Source organism: Harpegnathos saltator, unplaced genomic scaffold (genome assembly GCF_003227715.2).
Source record: "Harpegnathos saltator strain DR-91 unplaced genomic scaffold, Hsal_v8.6 scaffold401, whole genome shotgun sequence".
Lineage (NCBI taxonomy): Eukaryota > Metazoa > Arthropoda > Insecta > Hymenoptera > Formicidae > Harpegnathos > Harpegnathos saltator.
In genome coordinates this window covers 375635-398056 of record NW_020230208.1, presented here as the reverse complement: position 1 = coordinate 398056, position 22422 = coordinate 375635, and the positions used below count along the sequence as shown (strand labels likewise).

The following is a 22422-nucleotide window of genomic DNA, read 5'->3' as shown; positions in this document are numbered from 1 at the left end:
TATTCTGTATATATATATATGTGTGTGTGTGTATGTGTAAAATATAATAAGTATGTAAAAAAAAAAAATGGTCGAACGGATCGGCTGGAATAAAATGCGACATCGAGTCAGACTCGGCTCGGGCGAGCTTTACGATGACCCAAAACGTCGTCTTTAATCATATTGATTTTCCTTCGCTCGTCCGCATTAGATATCGGAAAATTGCCACCGACGTTACAACCGCTTCTATTGGTCTCGCGAGTCGAGGTGGACCGCTGCGACTCGACATCGCGATCGACACCGCCTGTCAAAGCGGACGCGAACGCGTCGGTGACAAGCACCTACACGTGGAGCAACGAAATAAGTAGAACGAAACGCGATGTGGGGAGCCTGGCGGCTCTCCTTGGTCCTGCCTGACTGTGAAACAGCTTCGGTGAGGTGCTAAGAGGTACGCTAAGAGTCACACCCTTTTGTCATCCGTACGTCGCGTGTAGCATGTGGTGGTTATTCGAGCGTTAGAGAGAGGTGAGAAGATCGCACTTGAAGGGAGCTAGAAACTTGGCAGGAGCGCGGGAAAAATACAGAACAGAACAAAACAGAAGAGAAGAGAAAAGAGGGGCAAAAAAGCGATGCTGACGATGCAAGAAAGAAACCAAATCGTGCGACGAATTCACGAGAGGTCCAAGTGTTGCGTTAGTCACGACGCGTGCCGTTCGTAATCGCGCGATCCTGCTTCGACAGTCGCGAGGAACAAGAGCCGTTGCATTCTCTTAGTCACGAGACAGACACGAGAGACGATCGTGGTGTGTTACACGCGCGGTTTCGGCCTCGGCGAGAAAAGTCTTAGACAAAATGCACATAAAACGCAAGACTGCAAACAGGTCGTTCCTAATGTTCAATCGGATGCTGAGACCGACAAGACACATTCGGGATCATCACGGTGCCTACAGATACATACTCGGTCTCGGTCAAAACGGTGCGACCCTTTGCATTCATAATTTAACAATCAAGACACGACACATTCGAGTCGACATTCGAGACAACATTTCTCGGCAATTGTGACTCGCCGGAACTTATCAGTAAGTAATATCGCGCGAGACTTTATTATTTTATACGATAATATCAAAATCAATTTATAGTAACGTCGGTGAATCGTGTGAATTGCGACTTTTCGTCGTTGTTTCGTCGAGTAAATTTAATATCGTAAACAAGAATCGACTTCTATATACTTCAGCAACTCTCTTCGCACGACGAGATCCGTGCGACGAGATTTCGTTCCAATTGACGTAGATTGCGATAGACGTTATCGAGACGAGCGCGAGTGCAAAGGGTCCAGTATCTAAGTGCTAAAAACAAGTAACCAAGTCGCACGGTGGGGAAAGACGAGCTGGCTGTTTTAACAAGAAAGCTACTCACTGCGCCGCGACAGCGCTACGCTCGGTTTTTTAAGTCATCTACGGGGAGAACGGTGAAGGTTCCAGCACCAGCACCGATCGCTACGACCTTAGCGCGTTCCATGGGTTCCACACGGCAGACTGGCCAGATAAATGAGTCGGTTAAAAAATCGCAATTATCTGAATTCGTGGTCGGATCGGGCTTGAGTTTTTCGGCAGAGACCGAGACAAAACGGAGGCGTGGGAAAACGCGAGTAGCTCTTATCTTAGCAATTTCTCGGGCGTTGAAAGATCTAGGGGATCAAGATCTACACAAAGTCAATCGCAACGGTCTCTACGAAGTGGTTCATTGATACATGCGGTAGGAGGACGAAAACAAATAAGAAAAGAAACGACTTCGGCACAGTTTATTAGGATTTACGCGAATGGACCGCGTCTGTTCTTTTTATCTCGAAAACTAAATAGATGGATCTCGAAGCTTCGAGACGACGATGAGATGAATCGAGTTTGTACCGTTTGTATACCGTATAATGTTACTCTTTGTATATTCAGCGTCAAGCGATTTACGTTTACGTAAACAAATTATCAGCACAACCGAAAGCGCACAAATCGCACATTCCCGAAAACGTCTCTTGAATACTTTGTCTTGTTAAATAATCAAGAATACGAGAAGAAGCTGCGCGCCGCTCAACGTTGACCACAAGCGCGCGTTTCGAATCGTCAAACTCTAGTTAAAAAAGCAAAAAGATGAAAATCGGTCGACGATTACCGGCACTCCGCACCAAATTAAACTACCCTACAATCTCCGGCTCTGTTTCGCTGAAAATTGAAAACAGACGAATCAGTCTGACAGCTGCGCCACTTGCGAACACGTCTTTCTTTTTACGTGTAATGTCCTCAATGAAAGAACGAATGGGACGAATGATCAATGAACGAGTGTAAACTGAAGGATGAGTGACGAAAGAAAAACAACTGGAGGCATCAAGGGGGGGATAACGAAACGTGACATGAGATATCCAACGTGTTATCTCGTATACAATTTCCCACCAAATTTCGACTTTGGGGGACACGTATACGTGATACTGAATAAATCTTTTGTGAGCATTTGCAATGATTCTAAACTACAGGGAAGAGGTTCCACTCTCTAATTGCACAACGGGACGAGCCGGGTTCTCATAATTACCTCTATATGTCACTAGCTAGAAAAATGAATGAACTTATACAGCGGGATGAATGTGGATGAGAATGGCGAGATGTACTAAATAAAGCGCTACGTGAGACTACGAAGCAGATTTGGAGGGGTTAGAAGCATTTCGTCACGTGGTCTCCATAGTCCCCCATACAATTGCTCCCATCTAAACGGAAAATTAATGGTACAATTATCGTCGTGTCGCAGGAACAATGGTGCTATCAACGTGACGCGTTCGTAGGAGCGCCTCGTTGGGTTCCTATCGGTTAACGCGATTTACGACACCTGTTCGAGATCGCAGCACGCTGACCTAGGGAAAAAGAGTCACGTCGCATTGGCGACGTGAAAGCGTGGAATGTGAAAAGTTACTTTGTCTAAAACGCGAGAGTGTACACTTCCGGAAGAATATCCTCCTACCAAAAAATGGGGGCCTTCCGTCATTCGCGCTGTTATTGAATCTGTTGCACCTGGGAGAGGCTTCTCGCACTCTTCACGTTTGTAACTCGTGAGATAACAGGTGATCACTTTCTATCGGGGCGTTGCGAATCATTTCACACGCGCGAAAGAGGACTTCTCGTCCTCAAAAACGACACGACTTCCGTTCTACCGGATTATTAATCGTGCGTGCTCCCAGTGATATTCTACGATGTGCTGAAAAATATCATCAACGTCGGTGTCACAAGACGCGCTTCGTGTACTTACTCCTGTCAATGTTGCGTTGCAGATGCGCGGCCACGCGGTGTCTAGCGTCGTTGAACTCCAAGTGCAACCCGAGTCGCAGCAATGTCGGGTTTTGTTCCACCAACTGTGTGATTTCCATCTCGATTTTGTTACCCAACACTTGTGACCTCTGACAGACAAAACCGCAGGGTGAGATCGCTTCATCGCCTCGTCGCGTACACACGATTAACACATTTAAGCCGCACGACCTACCTGGTTCGAGCATCGGAACTCTTCAATGGACTTCGTTTTGAGAAGGGCCCTGATGAGCCTCACTATCACAGCCGGGCTTATAAAGTTTGTTTCCACGCTGAGGGATCGAATAAATTCGTTAAATAGGCACGAAAGCAAGGGAGAACTGACGGGATTTGCGAGATTTATACGCACTTGAGTACTCTGAGCGTCGAATTCTTCTCTACAGCGTCTGCCAGCCGTTGCGCAGTTTTGTCGTTCAGTCCAACATTGGTTAAACTCAGCGATTCGAGGTGAGTGTTTATTTCCAAGCCTTCGAACAACTGCATGAACTTTTCGTCCGAGATATTCTGCAGAAAGATCCCGTGTTATCGGTTTAGTCGCGTCACGAGATACAGCGCGCTCTCGGCGAAGGCGATACTCACTTTAATATTGTTCCAATTCAAGTCGGTCAGAGCTGAGTCATCGTCGCGCACTTGTTTGATGGTGGCGTCGACGTCTGTGTCGTTGGGCGGCTCCATGGGATAGACCTTCGGTTGGCTAGCCTTCGTCACGCCGTCCCAGCCGAGTCCGACCGGTTGTCCAGAGTTCAACAAGGACGCGTGATACTGATCTTGATTCATCATGGAATGGAATCCAAGAATAGCTGCAACATAACGAGGCGTTCTTCATCGCATGCTCGTCTTTCTCCTCTACTCGGACACAGTGGACGATTTGAGAGACGATCTGACTCACCAGCAAGATCGATGATTTCTTCTTGGGTGGCTGACGAGAGAGCTTGTTCGTACTCTTCCCCGAGATCTATCGCGATCTGTTCCTCTGCCTCCTTCTCTTTTATAGTCTCTTGCGGCGGAGGTATCCACTGAAACGTGATTTTTACAGAACTCAGTGTCAGACTATGCGACGGACTGCAGTGTCCTCATTCGAACAGCACAGAAAGCTGCCATTTGTAAACTCAATATAAATTCTGACTCACTTTTTTGCCTCTGATCACACCAGGTACATATGGCTTCAGCTCTGGAATATCAGGCGTCTCCAGAGCCTGCTTGTTGATGTGCTCGATGAGTTTCTTTCGATTCAGCGGCCCTGTAGGACTCTTGTCACATTCATAACTGCAACGTTGCGAAGGTGGCATGAAGCTATCCTGTGGGCACAATCCCAGATTAATATCTCAGATTAATATCTCAAAGGAAAGCATGGTGACAAATAATGAGCACTGTATTAGTTCACCGACACAAAGACAGACTCACATCAGGATCCACTTCCTTGGCGAGTATATTGATCTCTTCCGGCGTGAGTTGTGCCAGTAGCTCATCCACGTCAATATCTTCGTACTCACTGAGATCCTTGCCGTACAACTTGGCTGCCGTGGTCATGGTGGTTTTCTTGGTAGACGAGGAAGTCTGCAAATCGTCCCATGGTCGTTGGTCAATAACCGAATGTTTCCTCGACATTCTCGCGAGATTCTACGACAATGCACGAACAACGCGCGACTACCCAATCGATCCCGGCCACTCGCACGAGAACGTTCGCTTTTACCAAACGTCTACCCGCAAAATGAAAAATTACGCAACCATAGGGACAGAGATGCGCCTATAAATAGCGATTGCATCACCGTAAACAATGGGAAAGGCTTCGTCGATTCGGGCTAATTATCTTGGCGTCCATTCGCCAAGTTGGAATCAATTATTCAAAGGGCGCATTGACCCGCGCGCGGTCGCGTTCACGGGAGGACGCGCGCCGAGGAAAGAGAGAGAGGGAAAGAACGACAGAAAGAAACAGAAGACGTCGATACGGGCGCGCCGCTCCGGGGAAGGTGAGCCAACTCGCGATAGAACACGACCGACTTCTCTTATCGCGGCGAGGAGAACACGCGTTATCGTGAATGGGCGAGCGAAGGAGTCACCGGTGAAGGCAGTCGGCGCGAATCTCGCCCGATCGTCCGCCCATCGACTGATTCGATCGGCGGCGATCGACATCGGCACACCTCGCCTTTAGATTCGGCCAGCGTCCAACGCGCGGCGGCTGATGCCCTCTGACCCAGATACAATTCGGGATCGGTTTTCATTGACAACTCGACGATGGTGACGGCAGAGCGACGGCGGCAGCGAGGGACGAAGCCGTTCGTCAACGTCGCCTGACGTCGCCACCGCTGGCCGCCGTCCGAGCTTCGTTGGAACTTACTCGACCAACTGGACGCGCCGGAACGTCCAGTAAGGATGGACGCGTGCGTCGCGTAGACGGCTGAGCTCAACGATTCAAGGCTGACGACTAGCCGAGTCCCGCACGACCACGCCGCCGACAACACTTCCAATGCACAGACACGCACGCTCCTCTGACTGACCAGTCCACCCACCGCCAGATCGCCGCTGATCGCACGACAGCGCCCTTTGACACTGATGATGCGATGTCACGAAGGTTGAGTCGACTGTCGACAGTCGACTCGATCGATAGTCGGCAGTCGAGAGTCGATTAGCGTGCCCGGCGACTTGTTCAAACTCGGGGATCTCCCTGAGCGACTCGTATTCGCACTCGCAAAAATCGCGCGAAGACCGAGGTGAAATCGTAGTCTTCTCGCGGTAGATTTTGCGAAAATGTCGGCACGCGTTCGATCGCGCGTCGCTGGAAGGTGTTACGGCGAATGGAGTATACGAGGCTGTGCGAAGGCGGGAAGTTCGAAACGGCGGCGGGAGCGCGGGCGTGTCGCTCCGCGACGGAGGTCGGACGGGTGGAGATGTAAAATATTTACCATCGTCGGAGAGAAACGAGTCGTGTGGAATGTTAATAATGTATGCTTCGATGATGCTCGGAGACTAGATTTCTCTCGGCAAAGAACGAATTACGAACGATAAACCGAACACGACACGGATCGCGACTAAGATCCGCGATAACGAGTTCACCAATAAAATACTCGTTATCAGATTATCGCGAGAGCAAACTGATAGAAAATGCAATTACCGTGCGATCTTTATCTCGGTGCTCGTCAAGTTTAGCGCATGTGTTCTGTGTAATACAATGATATCTTCTGTGACTACGGATGGACTACGGACGCGGCTGCATGTCCAGCGATTTTTTAAGTTGACTTTCGGAGACGCGAGTACTTTTCTCGACACACGGATATTTTCGAGCATTCTTCAGATATAATACCGACATTGCGCGCGCGCGAAATTACGCGTGGAATCAAGTTGTCCTCGGTTCACAAAGAGCCTCTCGCTCCTTCTACATACGCAAAGGTCTCTCGAGCAATTACCCTTTTCGCTAAATTACACTGAGCAACTTCGGGATGCCGCTCGTTCTCTCCGCGGTCGTAATCGCCTGATTGTGTTGAAGATTGTCATAGCGATGATGACATAGTGATTATTTAGGCGATATATATATTGCATTGTATTAATTAAAATTATATATTATATTATCCGATATTATATCGTATTCTAACATATTGTAAATATTGTAATATATTGTACACCTTGTATTATATATGCACACATAATTATTTTGTACATTAGAAAAATAAAAATACAATATTCACAAACATTCTCTTATTTTATTAAACCCTCCTTAAATGTGTTTCCTAGACATGCCATTTTGATAGTATAAAAATTAAAACACAAAAGATCTGCAATTTTTTAATTTCCCACCAGAAGTCCCGAATATCTCTTCGGTTATCATGTATTCCTGTTACAAAAGTCCGAAAACTGAAAGAATGAGAAACTTCTAGTTTCCCGCCAGATGTCCGGAATACCTCTTTGGTTATCATGTGTTCCGGATACAAAAATCCGTAAACTTAGAGAATGAAAAACTTCTAGATTCCCGTCAGAAGTCCCGAATACTTCTTTGGTCATCATATGTTCCGGATACAAAAGTTCGAAAACTGAGAGAATGAGAAACTTCTAGATTCCCGCCAGAAATCCGGAATACCTCTTCGGTTATCATGTTCTCCTAGTACGAAAATGCGAAATCGATGAAATTTGGATTTTATCGATTTCACGTTTTCGTATTAGGAGAACATGATAATCGAAGAGATATTCCTAATTACTGGCGGGATTCTTGAATCTTCTAGAACATTTTGAAATCTTCTAGAAAATTCTAGAACGACGACCACGTGGAACGACGACTACGTGACCGAGGACGACGAGCACGTGGTCAGGAAAGGCGACCACGTTTTTGATTAAAATTAAATTAAAATGGATAGAATAAATAATAACTAATAATAACACTAAATTCATATTTAAACGCATTTTGATTGTTAATTTTTAGTACATCCTTTTGTAATATTACATAATATATAAAATATATTTTATGTACAATATGATATGTTATAGTGTAACATGATATATAATATAAACGTGTAATATAATATATATAAAGATTAAAATTTTAAACATACATAAATCGATAAAAAGAATTGGATTTATACAGGGTGTTCCATTTTAAATACCCCAAGCAAATATAAGAGAGGAGAGTGTGAGGGAGAGTGTGTGAGAGGGTGAGAGGGTGAGAGAGAGAGAGAGAGAGAGAGAGAGAGAGAGAGAGAGAGAGAGAGAGAGAGAGAGAGAGAGAGAGAGAGAGAGAGAGAGAGAGAGAGAGAGAGAGAGAGAGAGAGAGAGAGAGAGAGAGAGAGAGAGAGAGAGAGGAGAGAGAGAGAGAGAGAGAGAGAGAGAGAGAGTATGTGAAAGGGAGAGAGAGCGTGCGAGAGGGAGAGTATGTGAGTGTGTAAAAGGGAGAGAGGGCGTGCGAGAGGGAGAGTATGTGAGTGTGTAAAAGGGAGACAGAGTGTGATAGAGTGATTGAGAGAGAAAGTGTGTGTGTGTGTGTGAGGAAGGGAAACGTGAGAGAGATCGTGTGAGAGAGAGAAAGTGTGAGGGAGAGAGAGTGTGAGAGAGAGAGAGAATGAGAAAGAGTGTACAACAGTAGAGAGTGTGAGAGAGAGGAGAGTGTGAGGGAGAGGGTGTGAGAGAGAGTGGAAGAGTAAGAGAGGGGTGAGTGTGGGAGAGAGGAAAGTGTGAGGGAGAGAGAGTGTGAGAGAGAGAGAGAGAGAGAGAGAGAGAGAGAGAGAGAGAGAGAGAGAGAGAGAGAGAGAGAGAGAGAGAGAGAGAGTGAAAGAGTGAGTGTAAGTGACAGAGTGTGTCAGAGAGAGTGTGAGAGAGAGACGATATGAGAGAAAGATTGTATGAGAAAGTGTGAGAGAGAGAGAGAGAGAGAGAGAGAGAGAGAGAGAGAGAGAGAGAGAGAGAGAGAGAGAGAGAGAGGGGGAGAGAGAGTTTGAGGGGGAGAGAGTGTAAGAGAGAGGAGAGTGTGAGGCAGAGAGTGAGAGAGAGTGAGAGAGAGAGAGAGAGAGCGAGAGAGGGGGAGGGAGGGAGGGAGGGAGGGAGGGAGGGAGGGAGGGAGGGAGGGAGGGAGGGAGGGAGAGAGAGAGAGAGAGAGAGAGAGAGAGAGAGAGAGAGAGAGAGAGAGAGAGAGAGAGAGAGAGAGAGAGAGAGAGAGAGAGAGAGAGAGAGAGCTTAAGATGGTCTTGAATAAAAATGTTAAACGTCGAAATTTTCATTGGTTATACAGTTACACGTTACTATGCAGAAAATATATGTCATGGAATTTCAAACTGTATGCGCCTGATACATTGTATGTTGGAGTCGGATATTATCGAACTTATATTATACTCCAGATATTATTTTTGATTTATAATATTTATTCTAAACTTTGTTATGAATAAGCTAAAATGGCGCGCGCGTAGCGCGCGCTTGTAATGTTCTAGTACAATAAAAGATTGGGGCTTCCATTTAAGAAAAGTAATGATTAGTGAATATTTCGAAAGTGGCGCCATCTTTAAACAAGCTGATATAGGTATTTTATATCTCCCTTCAAACCATGCAACTTTTGTCCGAAACATTTTTTCGTATTTTCCGAGATACCTGAGGTAGTTATTATTTAAATGGGACACCCTATATATATTTCTTTTTATTTGTTTGTATCTTTTTATATGTAATTATTTGTTTTTTATTTATTTATATATATATAATCATTTGCTTATTTATTCATCTATTTATATACTCGCGCGCGTACGTGTTAATTTCTCCCGTCTTCGAATTTATTCACTTTTCGCCATCGCTCTTTACTTCCACCTTTACACTATTTTATTTCTTTCTTATTATATAACTGAAACACATTCCTTCCTTTAATCGTTAATGAATAAATGATTATTATTGTTATACAGCTGTGTAAAATTGACACGAGTTACCCAACGACGAGTGACCGTACCTCTTGCTCTTGCTTCGTCGTGCCTGTTTCGTTCGTCTTCGTATTTTTCGAACGAAAAATGCGCCGGAGATGAAGAAATCGCTCGACTGGTTCTTCGCGCATTGACGCGTCTCTTTAGCAACTTGGATTCCACTTTGTGACCGTAATTTATTCATTCAGCCCGCCGAGACTCCCCGTCTCCCTCGATAAAATTTTCCTCGCGCGCCCACGCGCTTCCAGCAATCCGCAGGATCGTGTGTCATCAACGTGGCGATCGAGCTCTCAGAGTCCTCGTTTCTCAACCGCGACCGTGAAACCGTCGCGCGTCTCCAAGTTGCCAAAACCGGCTATTCTCCTTTCTCCTTGCCCGCCTGCCTTCCCGCTTGCATCGACATCATCATCCGACTTTTTGCTCCTCCTCTTCATCATCACGTAACCCGCAGAGCCTCGCATTGACATAATCAACCTGACAGCTGAAGGTGCTCAAGGTCACCGCGAGAGGAAGAGACCGAAGTGGGACCGAGGAGGAGGGCTGATATCGAAAAGCAAAGGAGGAAGAAGAAGAGGAAGACGACGACGACGACGACGACGACGATGATGATGATGATCAGAAGAAGGGAGTCGGGGGGCCAGGAGGTGGCGACGGGCTCGCGATATACGCGACGTTGATGTCCGTCTCGAAGGAGACAGCGGGGCCATCCTCCGTCGACAGTCGCGATCGGAGTGTCCGTCGCGTTGTAGCGCGCTAGTAGCAGCGACAGCCCCTCAAAAATAGCTGAGGCCTCCTAGCAGGCTGGCACACTCCCAACGAGCTATACTTGGACATACCCGCGCACGCGATTATTTATAGCGAGCGAGAGAGCGCGGCCACTGGCCTTCTTACGAACTAACCAACCGGCACCGAGAAGACATCTCGCCGCCCGTGACCTAGGCCCGCATTAATAACGACTCCACCCTTGCGACCACGAGGAACTTAGCACTTTGCACTCGCCGGGCGTCGCCGCTTCAACACCTCGGCGCCTCCTCAGCTCCGGTCTCTCTGTCCCTCTTCTTCCCTCCGGTCCGCTTCTTCGCGCGATTTCGGATCGGTTGTCTTTTCTTCTTCGTCGTCTCTTTCATCTTCCTCGGCTTCATCTTCTCATGTTCCTTTCTCTGCTTTTTCCTCCCTGACACCCAACAGATTATCTGTCCAGGTAGATACTATGTGTTCCCTGGGTTCTTTAGTGCCTGACGAGGTCCCCGAGTTTTTGCGGCAATCGTGATTCATTGTTAGGGTCTTGAAATAAGGTCCACTGCGTCCGCACTTGAGCGGACGGATCGAACTTGCAATCGCGAGTGAAGCCCGTAAAAGTGTCCCTCGTTCACGCGCATAGCGGACGTCCATCTTGGGGTCCGGGATTGTTGGTTGTCTACATGTCCAAGTTTATCGGGATTTGTAGATTGTGAAAACGAGAGATTATTTCCGCGGGTTTCAGCTCGGTCGATTAATCATGAATTTTAGGCGCTCCGGACCGGGGATGGTTCGTTTATCATCTGCTGCTACGTATCGCGATGGTGCACAAGCGTGAGAAGCAGCCTGGGATAAACAACAGCGAGCTTCGGATGAGGTCCGGTGAAGATGCTCGTGCGACTTGAATGAGCTACCAAAAATATACCATCTTTCACGCGGGCGCGCGGGACCGGCGAATATGTTTCCCTGTTTTTCTCGCTCGTCTCCGATCGGGCGATCGTGAGGCGCAAAGAGATCGCGGAGATACCAGAGTCGTACTCGTTGATAAATCGCATCTGTTCGAGAGATATTTTCATGCTGATTTCCAAAGCGCCGTGTCGTGACGATGGCCAAAATCACGGGACACTGAAGGATAACGAGAGATTTAATTGCCGTGCTGAGTACGGCAGAGATTGATATCGCGCGTCGCTCGAGCTATCTCGAGGCGGTCTCGCACGATTTCCGCGGCACTTTTCATTTTCCCGCTTCTATCCGATTTGCAAACTTTCCAACAGCCCGTTGGCAAGGGGCGCCGCGAGGAGAGCAAGTAGGACAAAAATGTGCTGCCGCGACGGCGACGGTGCGGCGCGATGAAAAAGGCAACAAGTTTTTTTCCTTTCGGCGAGCACGGGAAAGCAAGTCGCGGCCGTCTCGCTCGTTCTCTCGCGGTCAGACGGAATAACGTCGGCGGTTCTCTCTAATCAGCTGGCGGACGCGAGAAGTGAGAAGAGGGCTGCGCGCCGATCATCGCGCATCGTCGGCCACGAGGAGACGATACGGGCTCCGCCGTAAATCGCCTTCTTTCAGTTTCCCTTGTTTTGCCAATTATTGGGTTGGCAACTAAGTGATTGCGGATTTTAAATAAGAATGAAAATTCAAAATTTTTAATTTGCTTTTTTAAATTCTTTTCAATGCACGTATGCGATACATTGAGCTTCTCTGCAATATCACGTGTTGTGCTATGACGATCCGAATCGATAATGGCCTTGATATGGGTCTCATCGACTTCAACTGGACGGCCAGATCGTTGAGCATTTTTCAATGAAAAATCACCAGAACGAAATCTGGCAAACCAATTTTGACACTGCCTTTCTTTCGAGGCTTCATACCCATATACGGCACATAACTTCTTGTGTGCTTGCGATGCGTTCTTGCCTTTTCGGAAATAATACAATTAAATATGTCTGAAGTGCACGTCTTGCTCTTCCATTTTTAAATTGGGATAAAAACAAAACTAAAGAACTAATCGATATAATTTTTGTACTAAATGAAAGGTAGAAGTCCAAACAATAAGAAAAAAATATAGGTTAGGTACTTTGAACACGTTAACGAAACAAAAGAAAGTGTAAAATCCATCTGTCGACAAAATCCGCAATCACTTAGTTGCCAACCCAATACATGTCGGCAGTCGGCCGAATCGGGGAGGGAGAGACTCATCGGCGAGATTATTAATACGCCGACCGCCGCGCTATATATCGTCCTCGCTTCATTAATTTACATATAAAACAAAATCCACCTCGATCGTTCGAACTCTTTCGTCGAGCTCCGGAGCAATTAACGAAAATCAGCACGACGATCAAAGTATCGAAGAAAAGGAGAAAAACCGAGGATTTCGGGAAGAAGGCTAACTGTGAAGTCTAAAGAACTGCCGCCAAGCAGTGAGAAAAGTCGAAAGACCGTGCGCGCGTTTCCCGCGTTTCTTCCAGCCAGCGACGAGCGGCTGTGCCGAAAGGACTTTTGCATACGTAAACTCGCTCGCGGAAGACGTTAACTTGCCTCGGACACCGCGCTTCCCCACCGCTCGAGTTCGCCCGCCGCGCTCGGTGTGTACTCGAGTCAAACGATCTTTAAGGTTCGTTTGCGACGTAACGGTCGTTAAACATCGTTTTATGCGGCGTAACGTAGAGCCGCAACGGTTTCCACGCAACGGCTATGCCGTCGCTGGTATTTACGCGCGTCTACCAGCTGGCGGCGAACAAGAGGAGCCCGGCGTCAGGAGACATTGTTCAATGACCTGGAGCGGCCCGCGAGCCCGTGTTCTCGCTCGTCGATCGAGGAACGGCGCGGCGCGTCTCTCTCCGCGTTTGCCGTGATCGCCGCTCGCGACTCGTCTAATTTTTCAATAAGTCGTCGGCGCGGCGTCGTTAGTTCGGTCGCGCGCGAACGAGCGCCGCATAATTGCTGCGTTCCCCGTAATAACAGTAATAACCGTTACAGATCTCACGAGTCAAAGCGCTCGTGAGACTACGGCGACGACGATCGCCGCGTAAATCATACTCTCCGGCGCGATTTATCTGGCGCGCAGCTCCCGCTTTGCGATCTTCGGTCGTCTCGCGCTCCCGCGAGGAGGAAAAAGACGCGAGGCGAGCCGCGAGCGTGTGCCAAGCGGACGCGGACCATGTTACACAATGTCCCGCGATTTATCAGAACGCGAATCATTTATCGCAAATCGATCGTCGTCGTTGTGTACTCCCCGCTGGATTATTTTCCTCCGCGCGGTAACTCGCGCGTGGATTCGATCCGGCCTGCTTCTCCGGAAGCGCCTCGACGCTCGACCGAGCTTCCTCTTGAGCTCTCTCGTTCTTTCTCCTTTTCTCTTCCTCCCTTTCGATTCGCCCATCTATTTATCTGTGTACAAACAGATTCCTGCTGGCGGCTCGCCAGAGGCGCGCGGACGTGCGAATTAAAATCGCCCGGTGCGCGGAAAGCGCCGAGAGCGCTACAGCGATTGTGAAAGTGTATCGATACGAAGACAGCGACGACGACGACGACGACGACGACGACGACGACGACGACGACGACGACGACGACGACGACGACGACCGTCGTCGCAATCTGGGTTATCGTGTCAGCTTTTCAGCCGGGCCGAGCGACAAACACGGCGGATGTGAAACTCCAGTTAGTAATTAGATCGGCGACGCGCGCGGCCGTAGATTTTAGAAGACGATTATCCGTAGCCGAGGAGAGACGTAGCGAACGACCAATTAAAAAGACATCTCGCTGTTAAATCGGGATGTGAAACGGAAGGGTTAAATTAGAGTCAAATCGCGACTAAACTCAGAGATTCGCCTTAAGTCGAGATCACGCAGTGTGCGTCGGCTGAAAGCACATTAATTACGTAAGCCACTTCCGACGCGTTCCTTCGGCGACTTTCACGCCGAATTTGTCGCCCTTTAAGTCGGGACGATACCTTTTTTGTTTGCGAAACATAGACAAGCATTCGCGTTTGACAAACCGCGTTTGTCCGTGGAGGAAGAAGGAAAAGCGGCGGAGGCCGCGCCAGCTTCGTTCGGTATTTAATCACCGATAGGATCACGACGCGTGTGTGTAACAATTTGTAGCTCCATCCGCCGTAATGCTCGACGGAGCGCGTGAATATTCATCCACAGCGCTTCGATCGACTTCCCGGTGAAAAGACTGTTGCGGTAATTTTCATTCGCCGCGGCGGCGTCTCGATTTTTAATGCCACCTGCTCGCTGCGACGCTCGCTGCCGCAAATCGAGCGAATCGCCCGTCGTCGAGCTCGCGCGAGTGACGATGACGAAGACGCGCGCTCCTTCGCGCGGTATCGTAGGTCAGTGCTCGCTGGAATCACTTCCAGTTATTTTCGATCCGATGCACGGCGGCGCACGCGACACTTGCCGCTTGGAGTGCAATAATCCGCGTCGCGCTTTATCGCGCGTTTCGCGTACTCGCGCAGCTTCGATCGTTCATCCCGTGATGATCGATGAAATCCTACTCGACGGGAGAAGTTTCGGCGAAGCCTTTGAAAATACACGCGCGTTTCGAGATCCTCGATTCCCTCCCGGAGAATTTTGCAAGAGACGAAATCGAGGGGAGAGAGACCGACAGCCCGAGAGCTCTCCCGAGCTCGGCCGCGAATTAACACAGAGCGAACTTCTGTTCCGCTCGCGCTCGACTGGAATTCGCGTCGCAACGACAACTGGATATTCGCACCGTGTGCGACACGCTCGCACACAGAAGCCGTCTGAATCAACTTGGTCGAGAGAAAGAAGCGCGGTTCGCTGGGGCCGGGGTGTGTACATGCGTGTACGTGTGTAATTAACGGACGTGGCTGTTTGATCGAACAATTGAGCAGCCGCGATATTATATCGTTTCAATGACTACAATAATGGACCTAGGCATCGGCGATATGTACCCGCAAGCTGATCAAATATTGGCCGATCGTTAATTAGTGGCACTCGCTCATTTTCTCCGAGCGCCACACGCAAAGCACACGCATTACCCGAATGATCGCTATTTACCCGCGGGCTGCAACGGCGCAGCGACGCGCGGCATTATCAAAGCCGCGGGCGTGTTTCGAGAGCCACGCGAACGATCCGCGAAAAATTCCCGCCCGAAATGACGCTCGAAATGACGCCCCGGAACTCTCGCTCGAAACTCGGCCGCGTCTCTGCAGCTCGACAGAGAACATCGAGAAACGCCTGCTTCCCCGCGGAAAAATCTTGCCGCTTTTCCGCAGCGACGCGGGACGAGCATGGTGATTACCTTCGAGGCGATAAATCGCGCGGCGTACTCGATCACGCGCGAAATTCGGCCGATTGTCGTCGCCGAGCCAGCGCTATAAAAGGCGACTCCTCTCTTCGCCGCGCGGCGAAGAGAGCGCGAAGATGCTGGGCGTACTTACGCAATGCGTAGGCCGCAGGTAACGAGAGATCGCGCGCGCACAAGGCGACTCGCCGAAAGAAGGAGGCACTCCTGCGATTACGAGAGAGAGAGAGAGAGAGAGAGAGACTCTGGACTCGCGCGGTTTGTAACGCGTTCCTCCTGCTCAGGTAAACCGAGCAGAACCGAGAGCCGTATCGGGCCGAGCGGAGAGCAAGGAGCGGAGCACGTGAGCCAAGTCACCGGAGCTCCGGAGTGCTACTAAACAACCGAGTTTTATGCTGGAACCTCGATGAGAGTACCGCGGCCGGACGAGTAGTGGGTATTGTGCGCGCGGGTAGCGAAGTCTACGAACCGGCCGCGATTGCGTCCAAACGACTTTCACTTCGGCGCTGCGACCCGCTTCCGCGCGCGCGCGCGCGCACGGCGGGACACGAGTTTTCCCCCGAGGTTTCCACAAGCTCGAAAATGGCCATCGGTAATCGGTTACTGCGCGACGATGATGTCATCGGTGCACGGTTCTCTCCGCTCGTTGCGACTCGCCTGCGATGAACGAACAAGTTTGTCGCGCAGGACAATTTCAACGTCGGAGGATCTCTCTCTCTCTCTCTCTCTCTCTCTCTCTCTCTCTCTCTCGCGGAAGATTTTGGAAATTGCAGGATGGCCAGGGCGCTCGCAAAGAGCAAAGGAAGAATGGAGAATCTTCTCGCTCGCGGGGAGATAACGAAGAAAGCTCCTCGCGAGCGAGTGAAAAGTTACGGAAACGTGTAATCTGCTCGCGAGTATAATTGAACGTCATTACGACATACTCGTAATTTCGCGCATCGATCTCATGTCGTGTCTCGGCGTTTTCGTTTTCTACCGCGTACAAAGGCCGAATCCGACCCGACGTCGCGTCGAGATATCATCCGACGTATCTGACGTATTTATTAGCTCGCTCGATCGGCATTTTCATCTCCACGCCGGACCGTCTTCTGTCCGACGAGTAAACAGCGCGTTGCGCGCTTAAGATCGCCGTGATATCATCTGACGGATTCGCCGGCTGACCTCATCGCACCTACATAAGTATCAACCGTTAGATGCAGGAGAGATGCAGTCGAGATCGTCCGCGCGTACGCGACCCCTCCATGGAATTTTCCATAAAACCCCTCCCATGCGCTTGTGAATAATGTAATGTAAGACTTGCAATCCGACTGTTGTGTTGCGCCTGCGAGAGAAAGAAACCTACGAGAGTCCGCGCGTCGCGTCAAAAATGAATGCGACTTCGCGATTTGCGACGTCAAGTGCTTGTCCGGATCTCGTCCTGTCGTCCTGTACGTCCGACTGTAATCACTCAGTCACTCCCAAATGCGAGCGGTCAAATCCAAATTAACGGACGTCTTAACGGGCGTTTTAATCCGCCACGAATCTTCTGCGATATATCACGCCACGTTAAAGTAAATCAAAGTTTAAATTAATTTCCCCGTTAATATTGGACTCACTGTAAATAGACGGCGCTATATATACGTATGAGGAAATAAAACGATAATTACGATTAATTATGGGAACATAAAATAACGGATGTTATAATCACGAAATGTCACGAGATGAAGGAAGATGACGCGAAGTCACTCGCGAGGCGGCTAAATTTCGGCGGACCGACCGGAGGGGAAAATAATTCGGAGCGCGGCAAGGGTGAGGAGCTTCACCCCCGCCGTGAAAATCCCCCTCGAAGGAATTTGCCTCCCTCTCGCTTACGACGGAACGATTCATCCTTTGGTCCCGAGAAGCAACGGGCATACATCGAGAACTGGCGACTCGTCTTCGTCTTCCGCGAAGGCTGCTGAGAGCCAGAGCCCTTTGTCTCTCGACGGTGCGGCGCGGCGAGAGTAACATCTCGAAATAGCGAGAGAGGCACGCGGCGGGTGAGTTTTCACGGGAACGTCGTCGTCGTCGCCACCGCCGCCGCTCCGGGTCCTTGATCTTAGAGGTGATCTACGATGTGGAAAGTCGCGGAGGAAGCGACGTCGTTACCACGCGCATCCCCGACTTACAAAAATACGACGCAACCGAAAGAAGCGCCGCGGCTCTATTTCGATTCGCCCGATTGGCGATTCACCGGTGTATTTCGAGAGGCGACCTTGCGCTTCGCCACACTTCGACACACGACGGCGGTGGATTCGCCTCGCAATCTCGGCCGATCAATCTCTCGCGCGAGGCTCCATACTGCAATCGCAGCTGCGGCATCGTACACGGGGACGACGTCGACGACGGAGATAAACATAGATCGGCGGGATCGCCGGTCGGCCGAGTACGGCCGAGTATTATCGATCCCGCGCTGATCGATCGGAAAAACCGCTGATGAGGGACCGGCGGCGGGCCGGGGTCGCTGACACGGGCCGACCGGCACGCGCGAGATATACCCGGTGTGCGTTGTTTCCCCGGTCCACGGCGCATAAATAATCGCGACTGTCAATGCGGCCTAAGTTTAGCGCGCGCGAAAAGCCCGGCGCGGCTGCAGCCGCTGCGTGCGCGCGCGCGCGCGCGCAAATCGCTCGTAGAGAAACGCATATATTTCGAGATGATTCATGGATTTCCGCGTTGTTTCGGCAACTCTTCCGACTTATTATGCGCGACTTAACTGGCAGGTAGGTCCGGGTCCGGCCCGAAGATCCCATTGGCGCGTCTTGCGCGCGTCACCGAACGTTCGTCTCCGCTTCTCCCGACGCCGCCGCGCGTAAAACGCCATGCGCGATGATTAGGACGGTGAAAAAATGATCGAAAGTTGCCGAGATTAGTCCCTCGCGGCAGCCACAATTTTCTTATAAACCCCGACATTTCTGCCGCAACGTCCTGCGACATTTTTGGCGGGACATTTTGGCCGTTACGGCGCGCGCGAGGGGTTAAAATTCCGGGAAAGCTGCTAATTTCTTAGCAGAATTTCGAACGGCGCGGGCGCCGCGTAAGGCTCTGAGGGACGAAACTGAAACAAGAGAGGGTCACTTCGCAATTTCGCGTCTCTCGTTCCGCCGCGCCGTGCCGCGCCGCGCCGCGTCGCGTCGCGTCGCGTCGCGTCGCCTCCTCGACGAGTCCCTGTCGGCGACATCGCCGGTGAGTTATCATAAATGCCTCGAACCGCTGCCATCCGCATAGCCATTCCTAGCTGAGAAACCCACAAAGACTTGTCGCTGGCACAGACGTCTTTGTCCCTTCGAGCGGCCGCGCCGTCGCGCACTTAAAAGCCCGCTTAGTCACGATCCGCTGACCACGGCCCACCCGCGCACACGCGTACGGGAATCCCATAATGACTAACGATGAGGTCGAGCCGTGTAACGCGCTCTCCGCACGTGTACGTGCGGCCGCGACAAAAGGGCCGCGTAATCGAGCGGATTTCCCGGAAGAGACGTTCCCGAGCGGCACGAGGAGAGAAGAGCTGACACTGAGCGGCGACAATGAAGATACGACGGCTCGCGCAATCGCCGCGTCGTTTTAGTAATTAAAAGGTTCGAATCGTAAACGCGCTCGCGTCGCTCGCACTCCTCGCCAAGGCCGCCGGAGGCGATAAGTTGCACAAGCGGCGATAGTAAACGCGACCGTAAGGTATCGGCGCGAAATATCAACGCGCAAATATCAGGTGACCTTTCGCGATCCCGCTTGCTGCGCGGGGGTGGGAAAGGACGAGAAGAGAGGAGAATCGGCGGGATCGAAGCGCGTGGCGCATCTAAGTCGGAGGCAGCCGCGGATGAAAACAATGCTCTGTCGCGGGGCATCGCTTTCATCCCGTTAAAAGCGCACACACATTTTCTTCTTGGCTAATTACACGTGAGCCGGCGCGGCGGCGGTCCCGTTCGCGCGATTAAATCGAAGCGTTTGTTGCAATACGTCCTCGCACTTTCCAGCGCGCACGCAGCTGACAAGTAAACCTCGGGGAACGTCAGACGTACGCCGATTTGTTTCCACTTTTTTATAGTTATTTTTAATGTCAAAATATAAAGGAATCTGTTATCATTTTTAGCTTAAATTAATGTTTTCAATTTTTTCGAAATTTCTCAAGTTTCTTGCTTTCATTTCTTGTCGATTTTTATCAAATTTTGACGTTAAAATGAGCTTGCTTGCCGGATAGTGAGCCGAAAGATTACCCAACGTCGAATGTAGCGTAAAATTGAACACTTTTTCAACAATGACGTCAGCCATATTAGATACGCCATTTTGAATTTTACAAAATGGTTCTGATTCATAATCGGTGACAGGTGCAAGTTTCAACAAATCAGATATATATATTTTTAAGAAATATTGTTTTAAAAAATGTATAAAATTGTGTACTTGTGCAAAACTTGAAAAATTTCGAAAAAATTGAAAACATTAATTTAAGCTAAAAATGATAACAGATTTCTTCATATTTTGACATAAAAAATAACTATAAAAAATTGGAAACAAATCGGCGTACGTCTGACGTTCCCCGAGGTTTACTTGCGAGAAGCGCCGCCGGCCGCGAGAAGAAACCGACGTATCGCAGGTAAGCAAATTTTCTAGCCGGCGCGACGTTTACGGACGTTCAAGGTCTTGAGGACTTTCTCTCGTCGTCTTGAGAAGAAGTCAATTATCTCGCGCGATGCCGTCTCGCGATCTCGACGATTTATGCGAAGAACGCGCGAGAGGGAGCGAGAGAGTGGGATTATCTACGGCTCACGTTTCCGATCGGATGAAACGGCACGGTTGGCTGCCTCTCTGTTAGGATCTAATCGCCTTGACGAAGTTATCGAACGATCACTTTTTCCGCTCGATTAGAGATTGCGTCTCTTTTTCTTTTCGACACGGCTGATTAGAAAACGCATGCGTTTCTCTCCTGGAAGAGTCTCGCTCCGTTTCTCTCTCTCTCTCTGCTGTCTGTCTCTTCTTCCCATCTTGCTCCTCTTGCGTGTGTGAAGCCGCAAGATCATTGACACATGCCTCGCGCGCGCGCGCACGTGTGTGTGTAAAAACACGAGTCACGCGCATATCAAGTTATCCCGAAGGAAGCAGGTCGATTCGCAGCGGACGACCGCGGCGTGGAACAATTTCGTGGGAACCGCTTTGAATAAATCATGCTCGCAGCCGTGCGAACGTCGCCGGCAGCTCTGTGCACGGCCGCATGTCCGATCGCACGCTGAGCATCTGGTTCTCTTTATTTCTCACGAGCGGCAGCGTCAATATTTTCGTTGGCGAATTCGCCAGTTCCACTGGAGAATTGCGAGTCCAAAAAGCAGGACGTGCCCGGACGGCGAGACCGGTGGACGCGCGCGCTGGATCTCCCCGATCGCCGATTAAAGTTCAAGGCCATTTGTCAACGGGGTGCTTAACTTTTTATCCGCGAGCGTGCCTTACTTCCTTTTTCTTTTTCCTCGACAGTTTCCCGCGGAAACGACGACCGACAGCGAGGTGAAGAAACTTTTAAATTGCCTCCGTCCCCTCCTTCGGCTTCTGCCGAAGACCGCGAGGTTCTGGGATTTTATTTTTGACGACAAGTGTACAGAGTGATTTCGCGGTTTATAATTAGAAAGCTCTCCTGTCCTTTCTCCTTCTCTCTCTCTCTCTCTCTCTCTCTCTCTCTCTCTCTCCCTCTCTCTCTCTCTCTCTTTCTCTTTCTTTCTCTCACTGTGAAAAAAAAGTTGCGCGAGAAGAGCGAAGGGTGAAATCTCTATTTTCGGAGTGCGCCGTACGAAAAGTCGGAAATTTATAATTAGACGACTCGGGGGGCGAGGAACGACGAGGATCGACGGCGAGCTGCGAGCGGCGAGGTAAACGACATCGGAACTGCCAATTCCCCGCGACGTGTTCTATTGTGAGCGCCACAGCGACAATCTCGGCTTTACGATTTCCAAGTTAGCGGCGAGGAAATCGCCGCGGAAATGATCCTGGCAGAGTCGAGCGAGTGGCCGCACGTTACAGAATCGAGCTCTGGACGAGAGAGAGAGAGTGAGAGAGTGAGAGAGAGAGAGAGAGAGAGAGAGAGAGAGAGAGAGAGAGAGAGAGAGAGAGAGAGAGAGAGAGAGAGAGAGAGAGAGAGAGAGAGAGAGAGAGGCGACCCGACGGCTACAGGATTAGTAGATCCGTCGTAAATCATTCTCGAGAGAGCCACGTCCGGCCCCAACGCTACGACGCCCGGCCCGAATTGCCAAAATTCGCCCTTACCGCGCTCTGCTTCTGAATTATGTCGCCTCTCTCGTAACTCACGCGCGGGCTCCGCGCATCGAGCGCGAGAAGGAGCGTTCTTCTCTCCTAAGACGTAAAGTCGCGAGGACTTGTCGCGCTGCCCGCTCGCTCGCTCGCGGAGGTATTTCCGCGAATACCAGGTGTCATGTTTGCCTCCGCTGTCATTTAAGCAAGTGAAGTCCCCTGTGATTTTCAACTTTACGTCTACATGCACGAGAGGTAACATTAGAAAACGCGGAAAATCCTCGTACACTGCGAGGTCATCGAGGGTGACGAGAATTGGCCGAACTTTTAGCTACGTGTTTCGTGCATCGAATATCAAGTCGATATTGAAAAATCTTGGAACGTGCATATTTCATCTCTCAATGTATTCTCGCTTGCGAAGCGCGCAGTTGATGCGAAACGATACGTGTTATCACAAAGTACCG

General features: G+C 49.9%; 1 protein-coding gene across 17 annotated transcripts in view; it reads right to left on the bottom strand.

Annotated features, from left to right (window-relative positions):
- tmod (tropomodulin) overlaps nt 1-22422 on the bottom strand; it is a 63001-nt gene that overhangs the window by 16330 nt on the left and 24249 nt on the right. For 6 of the 17 annotated variants that reach the window (XR_003113254.1, XR_003113255.1, XR_003113253.1 and 3 more), the window contains 8 exons: nt 4725-4877; nt 4451-4618; nt 4210-4336; nt 3900-4120; nt 3670-3824; nt 3496-3592; nt 3265-3412; nt 1396-1514 (listed from right to left, as the gene is read on the bottom strand). Coding sequence is in view for 6 of the 17 variants with exons in the window: in XM_025301077.1 (XP_025156862.1) it covers nt 1411-1514; nt 3265-3412; nt 3496-3592; nt 3670-3824; nt 3900-4120; nt 4210-4336; nt 4451-4618; nt 4725-4877 (1173 nt within the window). In the remaining 11 variants the exon portion in view is untranslated. Of the gene's footprint in view, nt 1-1395; nt 1515-2142; nt 2193-3264; nt 3413-3495; nt 3593-3669; nt 3825-3899; nt 4121-4209; nt 4337-4450; nt 4619-4724; nt 4878-5461; nt 5625-5658; nt 5869-15845; nt 16031-22422 lie in introns of those variants that run through there. The other 11 variants (XR_003113258.1, XR_003113256.1, XM_025301080.1 and 8 more) reach the window with 5 other exon arrangements.